This window comes from Lepidochelys olivacea, assembly GCF_965140295.1.
Source record: "Lepidochelys olivacea isolate rLepOli2 genome assembly, chromosome: 11".
Classification (NCBI taxonomy): Eukaryota; Metazoa; Chordata; order Testudines; family Cheloniidae; genus Lepidochelys; species Lepidochelys olivacea.
The window spans coordinates 1180380-1198901 of record NC_140421.1 but is presented as its reverse complement, the minus strand read 5'-3'; the positions used below and the strand labels follow the sequence as shown (position 1 = coordinate 1198901).

Here is an 18522-nt window from a genome sequence, read left to right as displayed (position 1 = left end):
GAAGCATATTCCAGTTACGTCATATTCACACTCATTAGCATATTTTCATAAAATCATAGAGAGTGCAACCTCACACTCCCCACTGGCCAGGACACCAGGAGCTGGGCCGAGCACAGCACTGGGCTAATTCCCCCCCTCGGTCCCTCTGGGTCCTGGGACTCGCCTCATCCCCACCAGGCTCCCTGCTAGCCATGGTGGGGCCCAACCATAACCCAGCGGGAAAGTGCAGAGTCAGCTCAGCTGGCCCCTCCCTCCGAGCGGCTGCCCTGAGGCGGGGGTCAGCAGTTGCTCTGTGCTCAGCAGCCACCTGACAGCCACAACAGCCGCTTTCCAGCATTTGCTGGGGCCTGTCTGCTGACTCTGCCGCTCCCCTCCCATGTCTCTCGTTCCTGGACACAGACCGACCCCGCTGGGGCTGCGGAGCCCTGGGCCTGGCACAGCAGTGCCAGGATTCACCGTCTCAGAGCCCAGGCTCTCTGGGCTCCCCAGTATCAGGGTCTCCCTACTGCAATTCCCAGGATTCCCAGGCCCCGAGTGCCGTAGGATCCACCCATGGGGTAACTGCACAGTGCTTACATTCACATGCTGGCCCTTCGATGCACTAGTGCTGCGTTCACACGCCGGCCCTTCGATGCACTAGTGCTGCGTTCACACGCCGGCCCTTCGATGCACTAGTGCAGGGTTCACACGCCGGCCCTTCGATGCACTAGTGCGGGGTTCACACGCCGGCCCTTCGATGCACTAGTGCTGCGTTCACACGCCGGCCCTTAGATGCACTAGTGCGGGGTTCACACGCCGGCCCTTTGATGCACTAGTGCTGCGTTCACACGCCGGCCCTTCGATGCACTAGTGCGGGGTTCACACGCCGGCCCTTCGATGCACTAGTCTGCATTCACACGCCGGCCCTTAGATGCACTAGTGCGGGGTTCACATGCCGGCCCTTCGATGCACTAGTGCGGGGTTCACACGCCGGCCCTTCGATACACTAGTGCTGTGTTCACACGCCGGCCCTTCGATGCACTAGTGCTGCGTTCACACGCCGGCCCTTCGATGCACTAGTGCGGGGTTCACACGCCAGCCCTTCGATGCACTAGTGCGGGGTTCACACGCTGGCCCTTCGATGCACTAGTGCTGCGTTCACACGCCGGCCCTTCGATGCACTAGTGCGGGGTTCACACGCCGGCCCTTCGATGCACTAGTCTGCATTCACACGCCGGCCCTTAGATGCACTAGTGCGGGGTTCACACGCCGGCCCTTCGATGCACTAGTGCTGCGTTCACACGCCGGCCCTTCGATGCACTAGTGCGGGGTTCACACGCCGGCCCTTCGATGCACTAGTGCGGGGTTCACACGCCGGCCCTTCGATGCACTAGTGCGGAGCTCACACTCCCTGCCCCTGAAGGGCAGTAGAATGCACACCCTGGATCCGTAGTGCAGGGCGCATGCTCTCGGGCTCTGGGTGCCACGGGAAACGCACACCGCCTCTAGGTGGGAGCGGGAGAGGAAGCGACACGGAGCTGGAATCCACGGATCTCCCTGCAGAGGCGAGCCCCGTCAGGGCCGGACAGGCGAGCTCTCCTGACCTCTCATCACCATGGCTGCTGGCTTCTCTTGGGGGATCTCTTGCCAAGGCCAGCCCAGAGCACCTGCCTCGTGGTTTTACGCAGCCCTCCCTCAAGTGGGGCTGTGCCCGCGTAAAGCCCTCCTGGTCTGGCCCAGCCCTCACACTGGGTATGTGGTGCTGCCCCTCAGAGTGGGAGGGGAACGTGGCCGAGGAGCTACCCCCAGCTGCCCCCCAAAGGGTCAGAGGGGTCTAGCACCTGCACAGACCAGACAGGGTCACACAGGCAAACTGCCTTGGGCTCCATGGGCCTGGATCAGCCTTGGTGAGGGGCCATTAGATGATCCGAGCTGCACTGGGGGGGGGGCAGGGGACACCCAGCCCAGCTCATGCACTTGGGACTCAACCCAGTGCTGCATCGGGGCAGCTCACTGCATCGGATGCATCCTGTGGAAAATACAGAAGATGTTTTGTGTTTGGTGTTTTTCCTAAGCTCCCAGCTGCTGGAGTCAGGTGATGCGTTAGGTGGGAATTGCAGCCTTCCTTTAAAAAACCAGCCAATTCCTTGTCCGGGGTGGGGGAGAATGGCGGGAAAAGGGGACCTGAGTGAGCCGCAATGGCTGCAGGCAAGCCTGGAGGGTTGCCAGATGTCTAGTTTTCAACCGAACACCCGTCGAAAAGGGACCCTCCCCAGCCAGGTGAAAAAGGTGAGGGTGGGGGAGAGCGCAAGGGAGTGGGGCGGGGCCTTGGAGAAGGGGCGGGGCAAGGGAGTTCAGTTTTGTTGGGTCACAAAGTTGGCAACCCCCCGCCCCCTGGCTCCTCACCTTTGGGTGCCTGGGGCTGGCTGGACGGGGGAGGCGAGGCGCCCACCTCCAAGCTGCACCCTCCGGCTGGAACCCCAGTGCTGTGAGCTTCCTCACAGCAGTGCCCTGGCAGCCAGCCTGAACCCCAACCAGGAGTGACCCAGGCCTTGATTTCCATCCACGTGGCCACGCGAGGGGAGCCCCCCGGGGTGGGGGGGCCAGTGGGCGGGGGGCCGTGCCCGGGAGCCCCGGGGGTCGAGGGAGGGGCGGGGCCAAGGGGGGGCGGGGCTCTGAGCTTGTGTTTCGTGACCTCATCAGTTCAGAGTGCAGAGCCCTGACGTCACAATCGGCCCGGGCTCCCCATTGGCGCTAGGCGCTGTCCGTCACACAGCGGAGGGGTGTGACGGGCCGGCAGCGAGTTCATGTCCCGCCCCAGGCCCGCAGTTGCATCTGGGCTGAGCCGCGCTCGGAGCGTGGGGAGCGGGGCCGCTGCGCCGCGGGGAGGTACGGGGGGGGCCCGGGGGGCGGGGCGCTGGGGGGCGCCGTGGGGGGCAGGGATCCCCGGGGGGCGGGGCGCTGGGGGGCGCCGTGGGGGGCAGGGATCCCCGGGGGGCGCGGTGGGGGGGTGCAGTGGGGCGCAGGGCAGGGATCCCGGGGGGCGCGGGGGGGGGGCCCGGGGGCGGGGCGCTGGGGGGCGCCGTGGGGGGCAGGGATCCCCGGGGGGCGCGGTGGGGGGGCCCGGGGGGCGGGGCGCTGGGGGGCGCCGTGGGGCGCAGGGATCCCCGGGGGGCGCGGTGGGGGGGCCCGGGGGCGGGGCGCTGGGGGGCGCCGTGGGGGGCAGGGATCCCCGGGGGGCGCGGTGGGGGGGTGCAGTGGGGCGCAGGGCCGGGATCCCCGGGGGGCGCGGTGGGGGGGTGCAGTGGGGCGCAGGGCCGGGATCCCCGGGGGGCGCGGTGGGGGGGTGCAGTGGGGCGCAGGGCCGGGATCCCCGGGGGGCGCGGTGGGGGGGTGCAGTGGGGCGCAGGGCCGGGATCCCACGGGGGGCGCGGTGGGGGCCGCTCCTGCGGCGGTGTCGGGCCTGGGGAGACCCCCGGGGTCAGGAGGTTGCGGAGCGGCTGGGGCAGGGGTTGGGCCCCGACAGGATCGGGCCCCGGAATCGGGCCCCAGGCCTGGGGGCCGGTGGCTTGCGCCGGGTGTGGCCAGAGGCGGGGGCGCGGGGGCCGGTGTGCGAGGGCCCAGCCCGCCCTGTGCCCCCGATGTGCCCGGGCCGCTCCGCGCCGGGGGCGGGACGCCAGCCTGGGCCCGCGGAGCCTGGGGCTGCTGGCGGCTCGGGGCCCCTCCCGCGCGGGGCTGGGGCCCGGGCACGTCGGGGGCACAGGGCGGGCTGGGCCCTCGCACACCAGACCCCTGCCCACGTCTGGCCGGAGATGAGCTCCCTGGGTTGGCAGCAGGACGCCCGGCGCTGCGCCCGGCTTCGAACCCAGGGCCAGGCGCGGGGGAGCAGGGAGCCCTGGGGTCCAGGGGGAGGTGTGACTCGCCTGGTCTCCCTTGCCCTGGGTGTTTGCCCCTCCTTGGGGTCGCCCTGGGTCTGTGCCTGCTCAGCACCCTTGGGCCGGGCTCGGAGCCCCCCCCCCCCCCGTGCACCCCAGGAAAAGTGAGAATTGAAGTTTGTGTTTTTGCTTTCAAAGGCAGAAAATCACACGCTGGGGTTGCAAAATCCCTTATTTACCAACAGAACCGAGCTGGGGCCCGAGGCGGCCCTGGGAACTGCTGACCACAAGCGGGGGGCGGGGGGGGGGGAGAGCGAACTAGTGTCCGGCATGTGCTGAATGTGCGGGGGAGGGGAGGGTGCAAAGCAGCCCCCTGGATAAAGGGAACAGAAGAGGGGTGTTGCATGGGGCAGCAGGCGTCCTCCCCACCGTGCTGTCTGCTTCGGGGCCTGTCCCCCCTGAAATGGGAAAGGCCCAGAGAAGGGCAGCAAGCAGGGTGGGGCTGAGAGGGGCAGAGTCAGTGCGCCAGGCGAGGGGCCGGCTGCGGGAGCAGGTGTGGGGGCGGTGGGGGGCCGTGTGAGATGAGCCGGGAGCGGCGAGGGTGTGAAGGCAACGGTGAGGCACCTGGATGTAATGCGTCTGGAAATGGGGAGCCAGTGGAGGGGTTCAGAGGCCGGGGCCGTGACCACGGCAGCTGCAGGTCGAATGGATTCAGGGGTGCAGGAGTGCCAGCCAGGAGGAGGCTGCAGCGTAGAACTAACCTGTGGAACTGGCTGCCGTGGGGAAAGCTCACAGCTGTGACTGAGGCCAGGGCCCCCAAGTAAACAAATGGCCCGATTTCCTGAGGAGCCAGGCGCCCTCCGCTGCCCTCGACCCCGGTGTGGGTCACTGACGGGGGCGGGCAGCCTCCCCTCCCGGCAGAGCTATTCTTACTCCTCCCGGGTGGCGGGTGGCGGGTGGCGGCGGGATTAGATGTTCATAGTAGCTGCTAAGCTCCTTAATGCGGACAGGCTGACTAGGGAGGGGCTGGGTCCCGCTCTGTCCCGGGGTGAGATTCCCTGTTCTCTGGTCCCCTGCTCACTGCGCAGTCCCCCCCCTCCCTGCCCACATTGACCCCGTCCAGCCGGGGAGGGCATCTGCAGCACCCCCTACGGGCCAAGGCTGAGACTCCCACCTAGGCCCGGCCTCCAGCCCCCCAGCTCCCTCGTTAGGCATCAAGGGCCAGGTTTGTAACGGGATGTCGGTGCCTAACTCCCACTGGGAGTAAACTGCCTGTAAAACCCTGGACTCTAGAGACTTGCAGAAGGGGGGAGCGATGGGGGCTGGGGGCGCTCGGCCCCTCTGCATAAATCCGGCCACTTCCTTGGGGGCCTGAATGCTGAGCTGGGCGGGCCCCCGCGGCGAGGGGCGGTGTTCTGTGGTGATGGCCCCCGGGGCCCGTCGGGCTGGGCCCTGCCCAGGCACATGGGGAGGGTGGTCCTGGGCTCCCTGGTATGGGTTGACGCCGGCAGTGCCCCCGCGCCCCCCCCCACCGGCTGCGGAGCGGGTTCTAGCAGGGACCCCCCCCTCGTCACCCCCCCAGTGCCAGAGGCCGGGCAGGGTGGGGGCACGTGCTGAGGGGGTGCCCGAATGCCGGCCCCAGAGTTCCCCACCCCAGCTACCCCAGTCATCACCACAGGGAGCTCTCCCGGGCACCTGATTAACATCCCCCCCCACCCCCCTGGGGTGAGACCCTGAGGGCAGCTGGGTGCTTTGAGGGACTGGGGTGGGACAAGCAGCCAGCCTGGTCTCTGCTCCTCCCCTTTGCTGCTCCCTGAAGAGCCGGTGTGGGGTGGCTGGCCCTGGCTGCTGGGGTGTCTCCCTGTGGGCAGGTCAGTGTGGGGGGAGCCCCATGGTGGAGAGGGAGAATGGGGGGGGTCAGACATGAGGGAGAATGGGGGGGGGTCAGACATGGAGAGGAGCAGAAGCAAACCTCCCGCGGGGAGGCACCTCCCTTCGGCTCAGCAAGGGCGAGGGACTCGGGTGAGGAGGGGGTGGCCCAGTGGGGCTGAGGTCCTGCAGTTGCATAGGTGGAGCATAGCCCTGCCCCCGAGTGGCTCTGGGAGGGCTGGGACCCTCTGGGGTGCCAAGAGGCAGGGTCCCTTGAAGACTCGGCAGCTGGTGCCGTCCCTGCGCTCGGGCTGTGACAGAGACAAGTGCCCCTGGGGCTCTGGCTGCCGGCGCCTGACGTGGGTGGGGCCTGCCAGCCTCTGTGCCACAAATAACCCCCTTGCATTCCCGCTGCCCGGGCAGGGGCAGAGAGGCTGAGCCCGAGGAGGGGCGGCAGTGTCAAAGTGAGGGGGCGAGCCGGGGGACCCCGTCCTGGCTCAGACACGCTGCTCGGCACGACAGCCCATCGGCTGGGAGGCAGGGACTGAGGGCAGATGGGGCCCAGTGTCCCCACTCTGCCTGCTGCCTGAGCAAAGGGGGTGGGACGTCCCCCTCCGGATCTGGTAGCGCTGTTGGGCCCCAGTGGGTCTCTGCGTTTGCCGGGCTGGCCCTCTCTGGCAGGGGACAGACAGCCCAGTTGCTGCTCTTCGGGACCTGGGGACGGGCGGCTGTTTCTGGCTGATGCTCTGTCCTGAGCAGCCAGCACAGTCCCGGGCCGCTCGCTCTGCTCCCCCGGGCATCTCCAGGTATGCCTGACGTTGCCCTTCCTCCCCAGCTGCACCGCCGGCCCCTGACGGACAGACAGGCGCCATGGTGGAGTACTACGAAGTGCTGGGCGTGCCCCGAAACGCCTCCTCGGACGACATCAAGAAGGCGTAAGTCCTGCCCCCGCCCGAGTCACTATGCTTTCCACTAGCAGCTGCTGCCCTGCCGGGGCCCCCCTCAGGGTAGAGTGGGGCTGGACGAGCGCTCAAGGGGCAGTGGGGCCTAGTGGGGAGGGCCCTGGGCTCGTGCTCGGGAACCCTGGGATCCGGCCCTGCTCTGCCACTGATCAGCTGCGAGCTTGGCCAAGTCCCTTCCCCTCGGGCCTCGCTTCCACGGCTGGGCGAAGGCGGCGACAGGCCATCCGTGGGCAGTTGGCATTGCACCCCCCCCCCCAGCAACCTGCCCCATCTCCCTCCCCGATCTTGCGCTGTGATCACAGGCCCTGCTTGGGGGGGGCAGGGTGAGATGGTGGGGGGCTGTTCAAGGGCAAAGGGAGTGTCCCAGGAGCTAAGAGCAGCTCTCTAAGGAAGCCCCTGGACACCAGGCTGTGCCCGGGTGCTGGCGGGAACCTGGTGCGGTGGGGTCCAGCCTGGCACGGGTGGCTGTGCACCATCGATTGGTCTCGGGGTTGGCTGGCACGGGGGGGGGGGGGGGATGGCACCTGCCGACGGCAGAGCTGTGGGGTCACCGACTATCCCTGGGCACTGTGCAGGTACAGGAAGGCGGCGCTGAAATGGCACCCGGATAAGAACCCGGAGAACAAGGAGCACGCCGAGCGGAAGTTCAAAGAGATCGCGGAGGCCTACGAAGTGCTGTCGGACAGTAAGGGGCCGGTGTCTCCCCTCCCGCTTCGTTTCGGGACACCTGGTGCTTGTAGCCATGGGGCTAGAAGGGACCTCAAGGGGTCACTTAGTTCAGCCCCTGCACCACGGCAGGGCCAAGTGGCCGTAGCCCAGCCCTGACGGGTTTGTTGCTTAAACCTCCAGGGATGGGGGTTCAGTGGCCCCTGGGAAGCCTGCTCCTCAGTGTAGCTCCCCGGAGTGCTGAAAACTTTTCCCACAATTGCCCCAAGTGCCCCGTGCGGCAGATCAAACCCGGCACTTCCTGTGCAGCCTGCAGTGGACGTGCAGCACGACTGGGGTGTCCACCCTGCAGTGTAGACCCGGGGCTGTGGGGCTGGGCCGTGGACTCCAGCATCCCCACTGCGCGGCAAACCAGGGCCGGGCCCGGCTCTCTCAGCCAGGCTAAGGCGGCCACACCACACTCTGCAGCCCTTCTGACCCGGGGCTGGGGCTTGTGCTGCGTCCACACTGCAAAGTGACAGGGCTTGGACCTCGCCCAGCAGGGCCCTAGGGCTCCGACTCAGGGACCGAGTGGCTCGGCAGCAGTTCTGCAGAAAAGGACCTAGGGGTGACAGTGGACGAGAAGCTGGATATGAGTCAGCAGTGTGCCCTTTGGGCCTTCTTGGCAACATGGCATTTTGGGATGTATAAGTAGGGGCATAGCGAGCAGATCGAGGGACGTGATTGTCCCCCTCTATTCGACATTGGTGAGGCCTCATCTGGAGTCCTGTGTCCAGTTTTGGGCCCCGCACTACAAGAAGGATGTGGAAAAATTGGAAAGAGTCCAGCGAAGGGCAACAAAAATGATTAGGGGTCTGGAACACATGACTTGTGAGGAGAGGCTGAGGGAACTGGGATTGTTTAGTCTGCGGAAGAGAAGAATGAGGGGGGATTTGATAGCTGCTTTCAACTACCTGAGAGGTGGATCCAAAGAGGATGGTTCTAGACTATTCTCAGCGGTAGCAGATGACAGAACAAGGAGTAATGGTCTCAAGTTGCAGTGGGGGAGGTTTAGATTGGATATTAGGAAAAACTTTTTCACTGGGAGGGTGGTGAAACACTGGAATGCGTTACCTAGGGAGGTGGTAGAATCTCCTTCCTTAGAGGTTTTTAAGGTCAGGCTTGACAAAGCCCTGGCTGGAATGATTTAATTGGGGATTGGCCCTGCTTTGAGCAGGGGGTTGGACTAGATGACCTCCTGAGGTCCCTTCCAACCCTGATATTCTATGATTCTATGACTCACCCCCTGAGGGTTTGCTGAGCTGTCTGACTGGTGTGTGTGGACGGAACGTGGGCTCGAGCCGGGGTCAGAGCCCAGCCTTAGAGTGCAGCATAGACAGACCCTTAATCCCCCTCCTCTAGAGAAGAGCCCTTCACGGACCTGGAGCCTGGTCTCCGTCGTGTTGTCTGCAGACTGAACGCGCCCAGATATTAACTCTCCCTCACAGGGCAGGTTTCTAAAGCTTTGATCAGGTTTGTTGCTCTCCAACTGGTTCACATCTTCCCTAACGTGCGGTCCCCAGCCCTGCCGCAGCCCTGCTGCTGAGGCCTCCCCAGTGCCGAGCAGAGCGGGCCAATGACCTCCTGTGCCTTACGGATGGTGCTCCCGTTAACACACCCCAGCACGAGCAGCCTTCCCGTAGCCGCGTCCCGTTGTGGATCTAGTCGGCGTGTGATCCACGGGGATCCCCAGATCCTGCCCAGCCGGTTCCCCCATTTGGTGTTTAGGGGAGCTGCTGTGCTCTGTATGGACGGTGTCCCCGTCGCGCCCAGCTGTGCATGTGCCCCTGGGCTTTAGGCAGGACGGAGCTGCTGCCCTGGTTTCTTGCCCCTTTGCAAGCAGCCTCCAGCCCAGCTGCATCCTGCCCCGGTGCAGGGCAGGGGTGCACAGAGACCGCGGCTGTTCCTACTTGTGGTCAATGGGCCCCTCCCTCTGCCCAGGATCCCCGGCACAGGTGTGCTCTGCCCCCCCCCCCCCCCCCGGGCCAGGCCCGGTCCCTGCACTAGGGAACGCTGAGCTTCCGGAGCCCCCTTTGCGCCCCTTGAGGTGCTCAGGGGGAAGGCGGGGGGGGGTCGGGGGTCTGACTGGTCTGCGCCTCTCTACCTCTTTGCAGGAGAGGCTCTTGTTAACCCTCTGCTCTCAGAGCCACACGCACCTTTTCGTGTTCCTTTGCCTCTCTCCCTGGGGGCTGTAGTCGGGGTGCGGGGAGGGGTCCCCAGGACTCTCTGGCCATGTCCAGCCCCATGCATTGCGCACGACTCGCTAGATTCGTTCATTCCCCACAGATTCGCTCTTATCCCGGGCGAGCTGTCGGAGCTTGGCCCTCGCTGCTGAGCCCCCAGACCTGGGGTAGCCCCATGCATCCCATGGATCTAGGGGGGCTGGCTTAGATCACATCGCCTGGAGCCGCTGAGATCCGACGCTGCTTAGACCCCGTGAGCCTGGAGTGGGACACCTGGAGAGCCGGCCAAGGGACAACCCCACCCACCCCCTGCACCAGCCCCAAGGGTCCCAGAGCAACGACACTAGGTCGAAAATCCCCAGACTTTTCAAAGGAAGTGTTGGGTTCTCATCTGCGCCCTGTGTCTGAGCCCTGGGGGTTGCCGTCCCCCCAGGCTTTGCTCTGCAGCCAGGAAGGGGAGGAAACAGCAGCTGACAGTCTTGCCCCATCCCATGACTCCGAGAGCTGGGGCTTTAGGAGTACTCCCAATGGCACGAGAGCTGGCGATGCCACCTGCCCACGCAGCGGGAGATGCTCCCCCTTAGCTAGGGGCCGCCCCTTCCCCAGCCCAGCCCTGCTGGAGCGGTGGGGGCCGGCTAACTCTTCCTCTTCTCCCCGCAGAGGAGAAGCGTGACATCTACGACCGCTATGGCAAGGAAGGCCTCATGGGAGCAGGTGAGCTGGCCGTGCTGTGGGGGAGGAGCCTGGCCTGGGGGAGCTGAAATCGGAGGGTGGGGGGCCTTGCTCCTGAAATCTGGGCTGAGGGGAATAAAGTCTGACAATCCCAGCCTCTGCTGTCGCGTGGCGTGTGCCCACAACGGGGTGCTGTCCTGCCAGCTCTCGCCGGGAGCATGAGCAAGACCGTGGGCATGAGCAAGACGGCAAAGCCCTACGCGGCCGAGCCCCCCAGGTGCAGCCCCACGGGGCTCGCGGCCCCCCGAGCAGGGCTTCCCACTCTCTGCGCGGCCGAGCCCCCCCAGGTGCGGCCCCCCCCGAGCAGGGCTTCCCACTCTCTGCGCGGCCGAGCCTCCCCAGGTGCGGCCCCGCGGGGCTCGCGGCCCCCCGAGCAGGGCTTCCCACCCTCTGCGCGGCCGACCCCCCCCAGGTGCGGCCCCGCGGGGCTCGCGGCCCCCCGAGCAGGGCTTCCCACCCTCTGCGCGGCCGACCCCCCCCCAGGTGCGGCCCCGCGGGGCTCGCGGCCCCCCCGAGCAGGGCCTCCCACTCTCTGCGCGGCCGAGCCCCCCCAGGTGCAGCCCCGCAGGGCTCGCGGCCCCCCCGAGCAGGGCCTCCCACTCTCTGCGCGGCCGAGCCCCCCCCAGGTACGGCCCCGCGGGGCTCGCGGCCCCCCGAGCAGGGCCTCCCACTCTCTGCGCGGCCGAGCCCCCCCAGGTGCAGCCCCGTGGGGCTCGCGGCCCCCCCGGTGTGGTGTGGTGTGTCTGTGCTCCACCCACCCCTCAGAGCTGCAGGCGTTCGGGGTGGAACTTGCCCTGGGCTGGGTGCCGGCTCTTGACCCAGGGGCAAATTGCACCCACTACAAATATTTGCAGGGGAACCCGAGAGAGAGAGCGCGTCATGTCCTATTGCATGCTGGGACCTGTAGTTTTCACAGCCCCAAGCTAACAGAGCACCTTTAACCTGGCGCGTCTCTCCAGCGGGCGGGGACCCCAGCCTGCTTCTCTCACGCGGTTCAGACTGGGATCTCGGTGATAGCGTCCTGTGTCTGCTTTTCCCCAGCAGGGCCTGGGGGATCAAGAGCCGGCGCAGGAGTCCCCGAATTCACCTTCTCCTTCCGCAGCGCCCACGACGTCTTCCGGGAGTTCTTCGGCGGGCGGGATCCCTTCTCTGAGCTCTTCGGTGAGTTTTGGCCCACAGCTCTCCTGGGGGCCCTGGAGGAGGGAGGGGAGAGTGGGCCCAACCCAGTGCACGTTTTGATTCTTTGTGGCCAGAGAAGTGGGGATTGGTGAGAGACCCCAGAGGCTATGTTGTGTGTCACGGGTCCTGTACTGCTGAAAGCTCATGGAGATTCGCCTTTGACTCAAGTGGCGTGGCCTGGGCTTTTGGCTCGGGAGGGGCTGAGTTTGAACTTCTGGGTGACAGCAGGGGCAGGAGTCGCCAGCCGAGGAGCAGCTGTGACCCCTCCGGTTAGTACGGTGCCTTCCACCGCGTCGGCTCCCTGCCCCACAGCTGGAGCAGCAGCTTCCTCCAGTGCCTGCCGTGCCGGTGGTGCGGAGGCCGGTGACGCCATCCAAGGACTGTCCCACGCTTTCAGCAGGCCCGGTCCAAGCAGACGCTGGTCCCTGTGCCAGAGGACGCAGGGGAGGAGCGAGGGAGGCCGGTAGCTGAAGGAGAGAGGCTGGGAAGTGTTGGTGGTCTGGGCTCGGTCGCTTTGGGGAGGCTTGGCTCCGATGCAGCCGGGGATGACGCTGGGGGAGAGCGTCCATGATGCGGGAGGCAGCCCCGCTTGCTCCTGGGCTGAATACACAGGACAGAAGGATCCGTGCGTGGGAGGGGCTGATCCGTGAGGAAGGGTGAAGAGCCGTGACTGGTGGTGGGTGGTCGACACCGACGACTGATGGAGCTGGCCTAGGTGCTGGGCCCAGGCTTGTGGTAGGAATTGAACTCGAGTCCCAGGGCCGTGCCCTAGCTGCTGGCCCAGGGCTCGCTGCGGGTGCTGGCAGGGGGCGGCTGGAAGCAGCATGCTGCCGTTATGAGGGGGGCAGGTAGGCTGCCTATCGGGAATCCTCTCCCAAGGGCTGCAGGGAGCCTCAGGACACGTGAACTGAGAGAGGCCAGAGCAGTGCCCGCTGGCTGCCAGCCCTCGGCAGCGTGTGGCCCTGTCAGAGCGACTAGCACCCAGGCCCTGCCCCCTGTGTGGGCCTGATCCCTCAGCGCCCGGGGCAGGAGAGCCACTCTAGCCGGGGGCTGCTGGATCTTCAGCTTCTCTTCCTGCAACTCAGCAGCTGGACACACGGAAGAGCCAGCTCCATAGGCCTCCGGAGACTGCCCCCCAGAGCCCCCTTTGGGGCCTGCTGCTCTGGGGCCCATGGGTGTCCTGCCCCCAGGGTGGAGTGGCTGCACTCTGGAGCTGTGTGGCTGGCGCGGCCTGGCCTGGCATCCTGCGAGGGAGAGTCTCGGGCTGTGCTCACGCCACGATCCCTGCCTTCCAGATGAGATGCTGCCGTTCTCAGAACTGCGGGGAGCTGGCCTTGGACACCCCGGACCAGGCTCCTTCTTCTCGTCTTTCCCGGCATCCTCAGGTAGGTGGCAGCCTGCCCGTCACTGCCAGCACCGTCCTCCCTGGGCACCTGCCGCACCTGGAGCGGGCACCTGTGTGGTCCCAGCTCCGGCTTTCTCCCGAGTCGCTCCTCCTCCCCTCGGTGCCAGATCCCTGGCTGGCCCAAACCACCTCCCCTCGGCTATGGCGATTCAAGGACAGTCTTGCCCTGTGTCACAGAGTCCCCGGGCAACGCTCCGGAGCTGCTCCCTACGAAGCCAGGCAGGACTCTGGGGAAGTCTCCTCTCGGGGAGCAGCCTGTCTGCAGGACACACAGCTCCCCCGGCCTCCCCCTTCCTGGGTCTGACCTCGGAGCATTCAGCCTCCTCTACCCCTCCGTGCGCTTCCCACAGCGAGTCCGCCCAGGTGGGGACTTGGGGAAGCCAGAGGGTCCTGCCCCCCAACTCCGCAGTCAGACGTGACTCTGAGCCAGTCAGTAAAACAGAAGGTTTATTAGACGACAGGAACATGGTCTAACACAGAGCTTGTAGGTGCAGAGAACAGGACCCCTCAGCTGGGTCCATTTTGGGGGGCAGTGAGCCAGACAACCCCGTCTGCCCTTCACTCCTCGTCCCCAGCCAGCCCCAAACAGAAACTCCCTCCAGCCCCCCCTCTCTGGGCTTTGTCCCTTTCCCGGTCCAGGAGGTCACCGGATTCCTTTGTTCTCCAACCTTTTAGCTCTCACCTTGAAGGGGGGAAGGGCTCAGGCCATCAGTTGCCAGGAGACAGAGTGTCGCCATTTATGTACCCTGGCCCTTTGTTTTGCAACAATCACATCCCCTTATCCCACCCCCTAGAGACTTAGGAACTGCCTAGGGGAAACTGAGGCACCCTTACAGTATTCAGAGGAAACATTAAGAACAGTCCCACTTCATCACACCCTGTGACTCCTGGACAGACATTTCACTGCAGTGCATCCCCCTGGCTGACCCGTTACCACCCCGTCATCCTCTCACAACTGGCCAAGGACCCCTGTGATCCCTTGAGGCTCCCCGGGGCCTGGCCCAGGCTGGGGGCTCCTGCTGTGAGGTTGTCACCCTGTTTTTCAGATTTCTTCTCCTCGTCCTTCAGCCCTGGCACCGACCCCGGAATCGGCTTCCGCTCGGTTTCCACCTCCACCACTTTCGTCAATGGCAAACGCATCACCACGAAGAGGTAGGGAGGGGCCACTGGGGACTGGGCCATGGCCAAGCCAGCCAGTCTCCCAGCAACACGGCAGCTGCTCCAGGGGACCAGATCATGGGGCCAGCCAGGCTGGTGCCCCACCTTCCCCCATGCCAGAGCCCTCCATGGGGCCAGCCAGGCTGGTGCCTCACCACTCGTCACGCCAGAGCCCTCCATGGGGCCTGCTAGTATGGTGTCCCCCCACACCAGAACTCTCCATGGGGCCAGCCAGTGCCATGTCCTGCCACGCCAGAGCCCACCCTTCCTGGGGCCCAGCTGTGTCCAGGCAGGGTCCCCCCATCTCTGCTGGCTCCTGCAGCAGCTGCTGTTTGACCTGCTGTCAATGGCCAAAGACCCGGCCCGAACAGCGCAGCGTCTGCCCTTCATAACCTCCCAGCCCCTCTGCGGGTGACGCCTCGATCAGCCCCAGCCGGGGAGCCCAGAGTCCTACCAGGAGGCTTTGTTGCTAGGCCACCTGTCGCCGCAGTGCTGGGTGGGGAGAGCACTTTAAATCAACAGCCTGCACCCCGGGAAGCGTAGCTCGTGCCCGAGGTCAGAAGACCAGAATGGAGGTGGCAGCTGCCCCCGACGCACATGGAGCCCGTAGCCTGGCACAGTCCCTAGATGGCACCGCACAGTGCCCCACCCCATCCCGAATCTGCCCCGTGGGGTGCCGCCCTGGCCGGCTGGGTGACTTGTGCTGGCTCTTTCTCTGCAGGATTGTGGAGAACGGGCAGGAGCGGGTGGAGGTGGAAGAGGACGGGCAGCTGAAATCAATCCACGTTAACGGTGAGGAGTGGGGTGGGAGGGGTCTCTGGGGAGCAGGGTGCCCCCTGTATGTTGGCTGAGCCCTGCCCCCTGGGAGGCGGTGGGGCAGGGTTCTCCCCAGTTCACAGGCAGCGGCACTGAGACCCAGATCAGATGACTGGGCAGACGGGGACAGGCCTAGGAACTGTGTCTCCGGGGGGCACAGCCCCCTCCTCCCACGGCCAGGCCAGGCCCGGGGACAGCGTGCCTGGGGCCTGACCCTTGTGCCTCCTTCCCGCCAGGTGTCCCTGACGACATGGCACTGGGGCTGGAGCTGAGCTGCCGGGAGCAGCAGGCCCTGCCGGGCCGGGCCTCGCACTCGCCCCCTGCACCGCCGCGGCCCCGCGGCTCGTCCCCGGTCTGCCTGTACACGGACAGCGAGGAGGAGGACGAGGATCTGCAGCTGGCCATGGCCTACAGCCTGTCTGAGATGGAGGCCGCGGGGCAGCACAGAGCAGGTGTGCATGGCGCCAGCAGGCAGCAGGAGGCGCAAGGGGGGAGCCGGGTGCCTCGGCCCCAGCCCGTGGGCAGCGAGGGGAGCCGGACACAGAGCCCGGGGGCAGGGGGCGGGCAGGAGGGGGCAGCGCCCGAGCCAGCAGCGGGGACAGAGCCTGCTTCCAAGCCGAAGCAGCCCCACTGTCGCCTGCTGTGAACCGGGCTGGGGCTGGGGGCCCGGGCAGCCGGAGGATCCCAGCCCCGGGGGAGCAGAGGCGCCGGGCTGCCTGAGAACCCAGCGGGGCCGGGGGGCTCAGTAAAGGGCTGGAGAGGAGCCTCCCTCTGGTGTGTGCCGTTGCAGAGCGAGGAGCTGCCCCCGCAGGGCGCGGACCCAACGCTTCCCCTGGGGCGTCCTGGGGGGGTCGCGTGGGGCCCTGGCACCGTCATACACTCAGCTGCTTGTCCATGCCATGTCCGTCCGTCCCCCCATCCCCCCCGCAGGGGGTGTCCCTCCCCCAGGCCAGCACTGCTCCTGGCTCAGCTGTGTGCGAGGACCTGCCCAGGTTCAGTGGGAGCTGGTCTGCCCCTAGGGTCTCCTCCCAGAACCCCCCTGCTGGGCCAGGCTGTCTGGGAGGGGTGTAGGGGTCACGGCCTGGCAGGGGAGGGCTGCCCAGGGGTGTGGGCTCAGGTCCTTCGCCAGGGCTGCTCTAGAGGAGGCGGGGTAGGGTGTCCCTCGGGGGGCGGGGGATGCTGCAAGGAAGGTAACAGGGGTGTTGGGGGGCAGGGGCTGGGTGCTCGTTCTTGCCCTCACTGTTGCTGCTCTGGATCCTGCTGCTTACCCCACCCCCCACCTCCACTGCTCTGGCTGCAGCCCCTGCCTGACACCCCTGCCCCCCAGGTAACCCCTGTCCCACTTCCACAGGGCCAGGGGCCACCCAGCTGGGGCATCAGGGCCCAGCACCCCTCCCTCCTGCGCCTCAGAGCACCCGGGCTGGCAGGAGCCTCGGGTGAGTCCTGCCCCAGGAATGGGGCTGGAGCCCCCCAGCCCGAGGGGCGCTGGTGCCCTGGCCTGCACGTGCCCTGGCTGTCACGCTCACAAGGCTTGATTCATCCGTGTCGTCCGTCCCCCTCCCCTCTGCTTGTCTCCCCAGGTGTGTTCTGAGGGACGCGCCGCGGGGACCCTGCCATGTGCAGTCGCCCAGGGAGGCTGGTCACACCGGGACATCGCTCTGTTTCCGCACTCCTCCCCCCCCGCCCCCAGTACCCCCGGGCTGCGTAGTGGGGGGGTCTCTCCTGTCACTGTCTGCTGAGCAGTGTGTAGTCGGCTGTAGCTAGTGAGGAGGGGGCACGGCATCTGTGCTGGGGCCTGACGGGGCAATGCCCTGCCCGTGGGGCCCTGACAGCTCTGCAGGGCAGCTGTGCCAGGGGGCCCCGGTGGGAGGGGGGCTGGGGGACAGAGCCCTGGGCACCTCCAGCCCAGTCCTGCTCTGCTGGGGGTTGCAGCTGGAAGAGGGCTGACTGCAGGGATGGAGGCAGCCCAGGGGAAGGAGTAAGGGCCCCCCCAACCCCCATGGGGGAGGGAGCTGCAGCTGGAAGAGATGGAGGATTCTCCTTCAGGGCCTGCACAGGGGGAGGAGACTTACTCCAGCAGCCTCCCCACCCCCCCTTCCCCTTACAGCTGGGCAGGAGCTGCTCTAAGGCTGCGGATGCAGGGGGGTGGAAGGAGGGTGCCTGTGCCCTGCGGGTCCTGCTGTGCAACCCCCTTGCTGCTGTGGGGCTGCGCCAGCCACCAGGGAGCGGACCCTGCTGTCAGTCAATAAACTGTTTGCAATAGAGGCGGTGTGTGAGGGGGGCTCTCTGAGGGGGGAGGGCAGGGGCTGGAGCCCTGTGTGGGGCGGGAGGGTGATTAAGCTCCTACAAGAGGGGCAGGGCAGGGCAGGCCTGGGAAATTCCGCCCTGGGGGGGCTGGGGCTGGGCCAGTCACCAGGCTGCGTCCCCAGTCTCAAGCAGAGTTTTCCCTGGGGGAGGGTAGGTCCAGGTTGTTCCCATTGGCAGGACTGGTGCAGGGGGGTACCCGGGGCCCCTTGCCTAGCTCTAACCCCCAGCTCTCGGCTGCTGGCGGCGGGGTATGGAGCAAGTTGGTATCTGCTCAAACTGCTGCCTCCCCCACCCTGGGGGGTGGGTGCAGTGACGGTGTGATGAAGTGAGCCTGTTCTTAAATATGTCAAACTAGAAACTTAAATCTGTTCCTCTCACATGTTTGCCCTCAAGGTGTTTCTTTCCATAATTGCAAATTATCCAAGGACTGGTCCTGGCACTTGCTCAGGCTGGGGTGCGAAGTGCTACTCCCGAGGGCATTCTGTGCCAAAAAATAAAAATTCTGTGCACAGTTGTCACGGAGTCCCCAGACGATGCTCTGGAGCTGCTCCCTACGAAGCCAGGCAGGACTCTGGGGAAGTCTCCTCTCTGTGAGCAGCCTGTCTGCAGGACACACAGCTCACCCGGCTTCCACCTTCCCGGGTCTGACCTCGGAGCATTCAGCCTCCTCTGCCCCTCCGTGCACTTCCCACAGCGAGTCCGCTCAGGCGGGGTCCTGGGGAAGCCAGAGGGTCCTGCCCCCCAACTCCGCAGTCAGACGTGACTCTCAGCCAGCCAGTAAAACAGAAGGTTTATTAGACGACAGGAACATGGTCTAACACAGAGCTTGTAGGTACAGAGAACAGGACCCCTCAGCTGGGTCCATTTTGGGGGGCAGTGAGCCAGACAACCACGTCTGCCCTTCACTCCATGTCCCAGCCAGCCCCAAACTGAAACTCCCTCCAGCCCCTCCTCCTCTGGGCTTTGTTCCTTTCCTGGGCCAGGAGGTCACCTGATTCCTTTGTTCTCCAACCCTTCAGCTCTCACCTTTGTGGGGGGAAGGGCCCAGGCCATCAGTGGCCAGGAAACAGGGTGTTGGCCATTCTCTGTATCCAGACCCCTGCACACACCTGCCCTCTAGGGCTCTGCAATGATCATACACCCTTACCCCACCCCCTAGATACTTAAGAACTGCATAGGGGAAACTGAGGCACCCCCACACTATTCGGAGGAAACATTAAGAACAGGCCCACTTTGTCACAGAGGGGCACAACCCTGCCCTCAGCACAGTAACCCCCTCCCAGAGACGGGCCTGGCTGGAGGGTGCAGGGAGGGCACAGCCCCAGGCAGGGAACCACCCACAGAGACAGGCC

At 65.9% G+C, this 18522-nt stretch overlaps 1 protein-coding gene across 2 annotated transcripts; it reads left to right on the top strand.

Moving 5' to 3' along the window:
• The first annotated feature begins 2738 nt into the window (after positions 1-2738).
• On the top strand, positions 2739-17127 carry LOC311528403 (dnaJ homolog subfamily B member 2-like). 2 transcript variants are annotated; one of them, XM_084643402.1, is made up of 10 exons: positions 2739-2868; positions 6559-6658; positions 7261-7370; positions 10234-10287; positions 11350-11466; positions 12780-12869; positions 13936-14041; positions 14769-14839; positions 15100-15315; positions 16444-17127. In XM_084643402.1, exons 1-10 carry the CDS (start codon positions 2787-2789, stop codon positions 16452-16454), a joined length of 957 nt encoding a protein of 318 aa, XP_084499528.1. In that variant the 5' UTR covers positions 2739-2786; the 3' UTR covers positions 16455-17127. The 2 variants fall into 2 exon arrangements, with proteins under 2 accessions (XP_084499528.1, XP_084499527.1); XM_084643401.1 differs by having other exon boundaries at positions 11347-11466.
• Positions 17128-18522: the final 1395 nt, after the last annotated feature.

Excerpts from the sequence above, each read along its gene's own strand:
- LOC311528403 (XM_084643401.1), top strand. The coding sequence starts at position 2,787 with ATGTCCCGCCCCAGGCCCGCAGTTGCATCTGGGCTGAGCCGCGCTCGG. Across the intron at positions 7,371-10,233 it reads CTACGAAGTGCTGTCGGACA|AGGAGAAGCGTGACATCTAC; the intron begins GTAAGGGGCCGG and ends TTCTCCCCGCAG. Across the intron at positions 11,467-12,779 it reads TCCCTTCTCTGAGCTCTTCG|ATGAGATGCTGCCGTTCTCA; the intron begins GTGAGTTTTGGC and ends CCTGCCTTCCAG.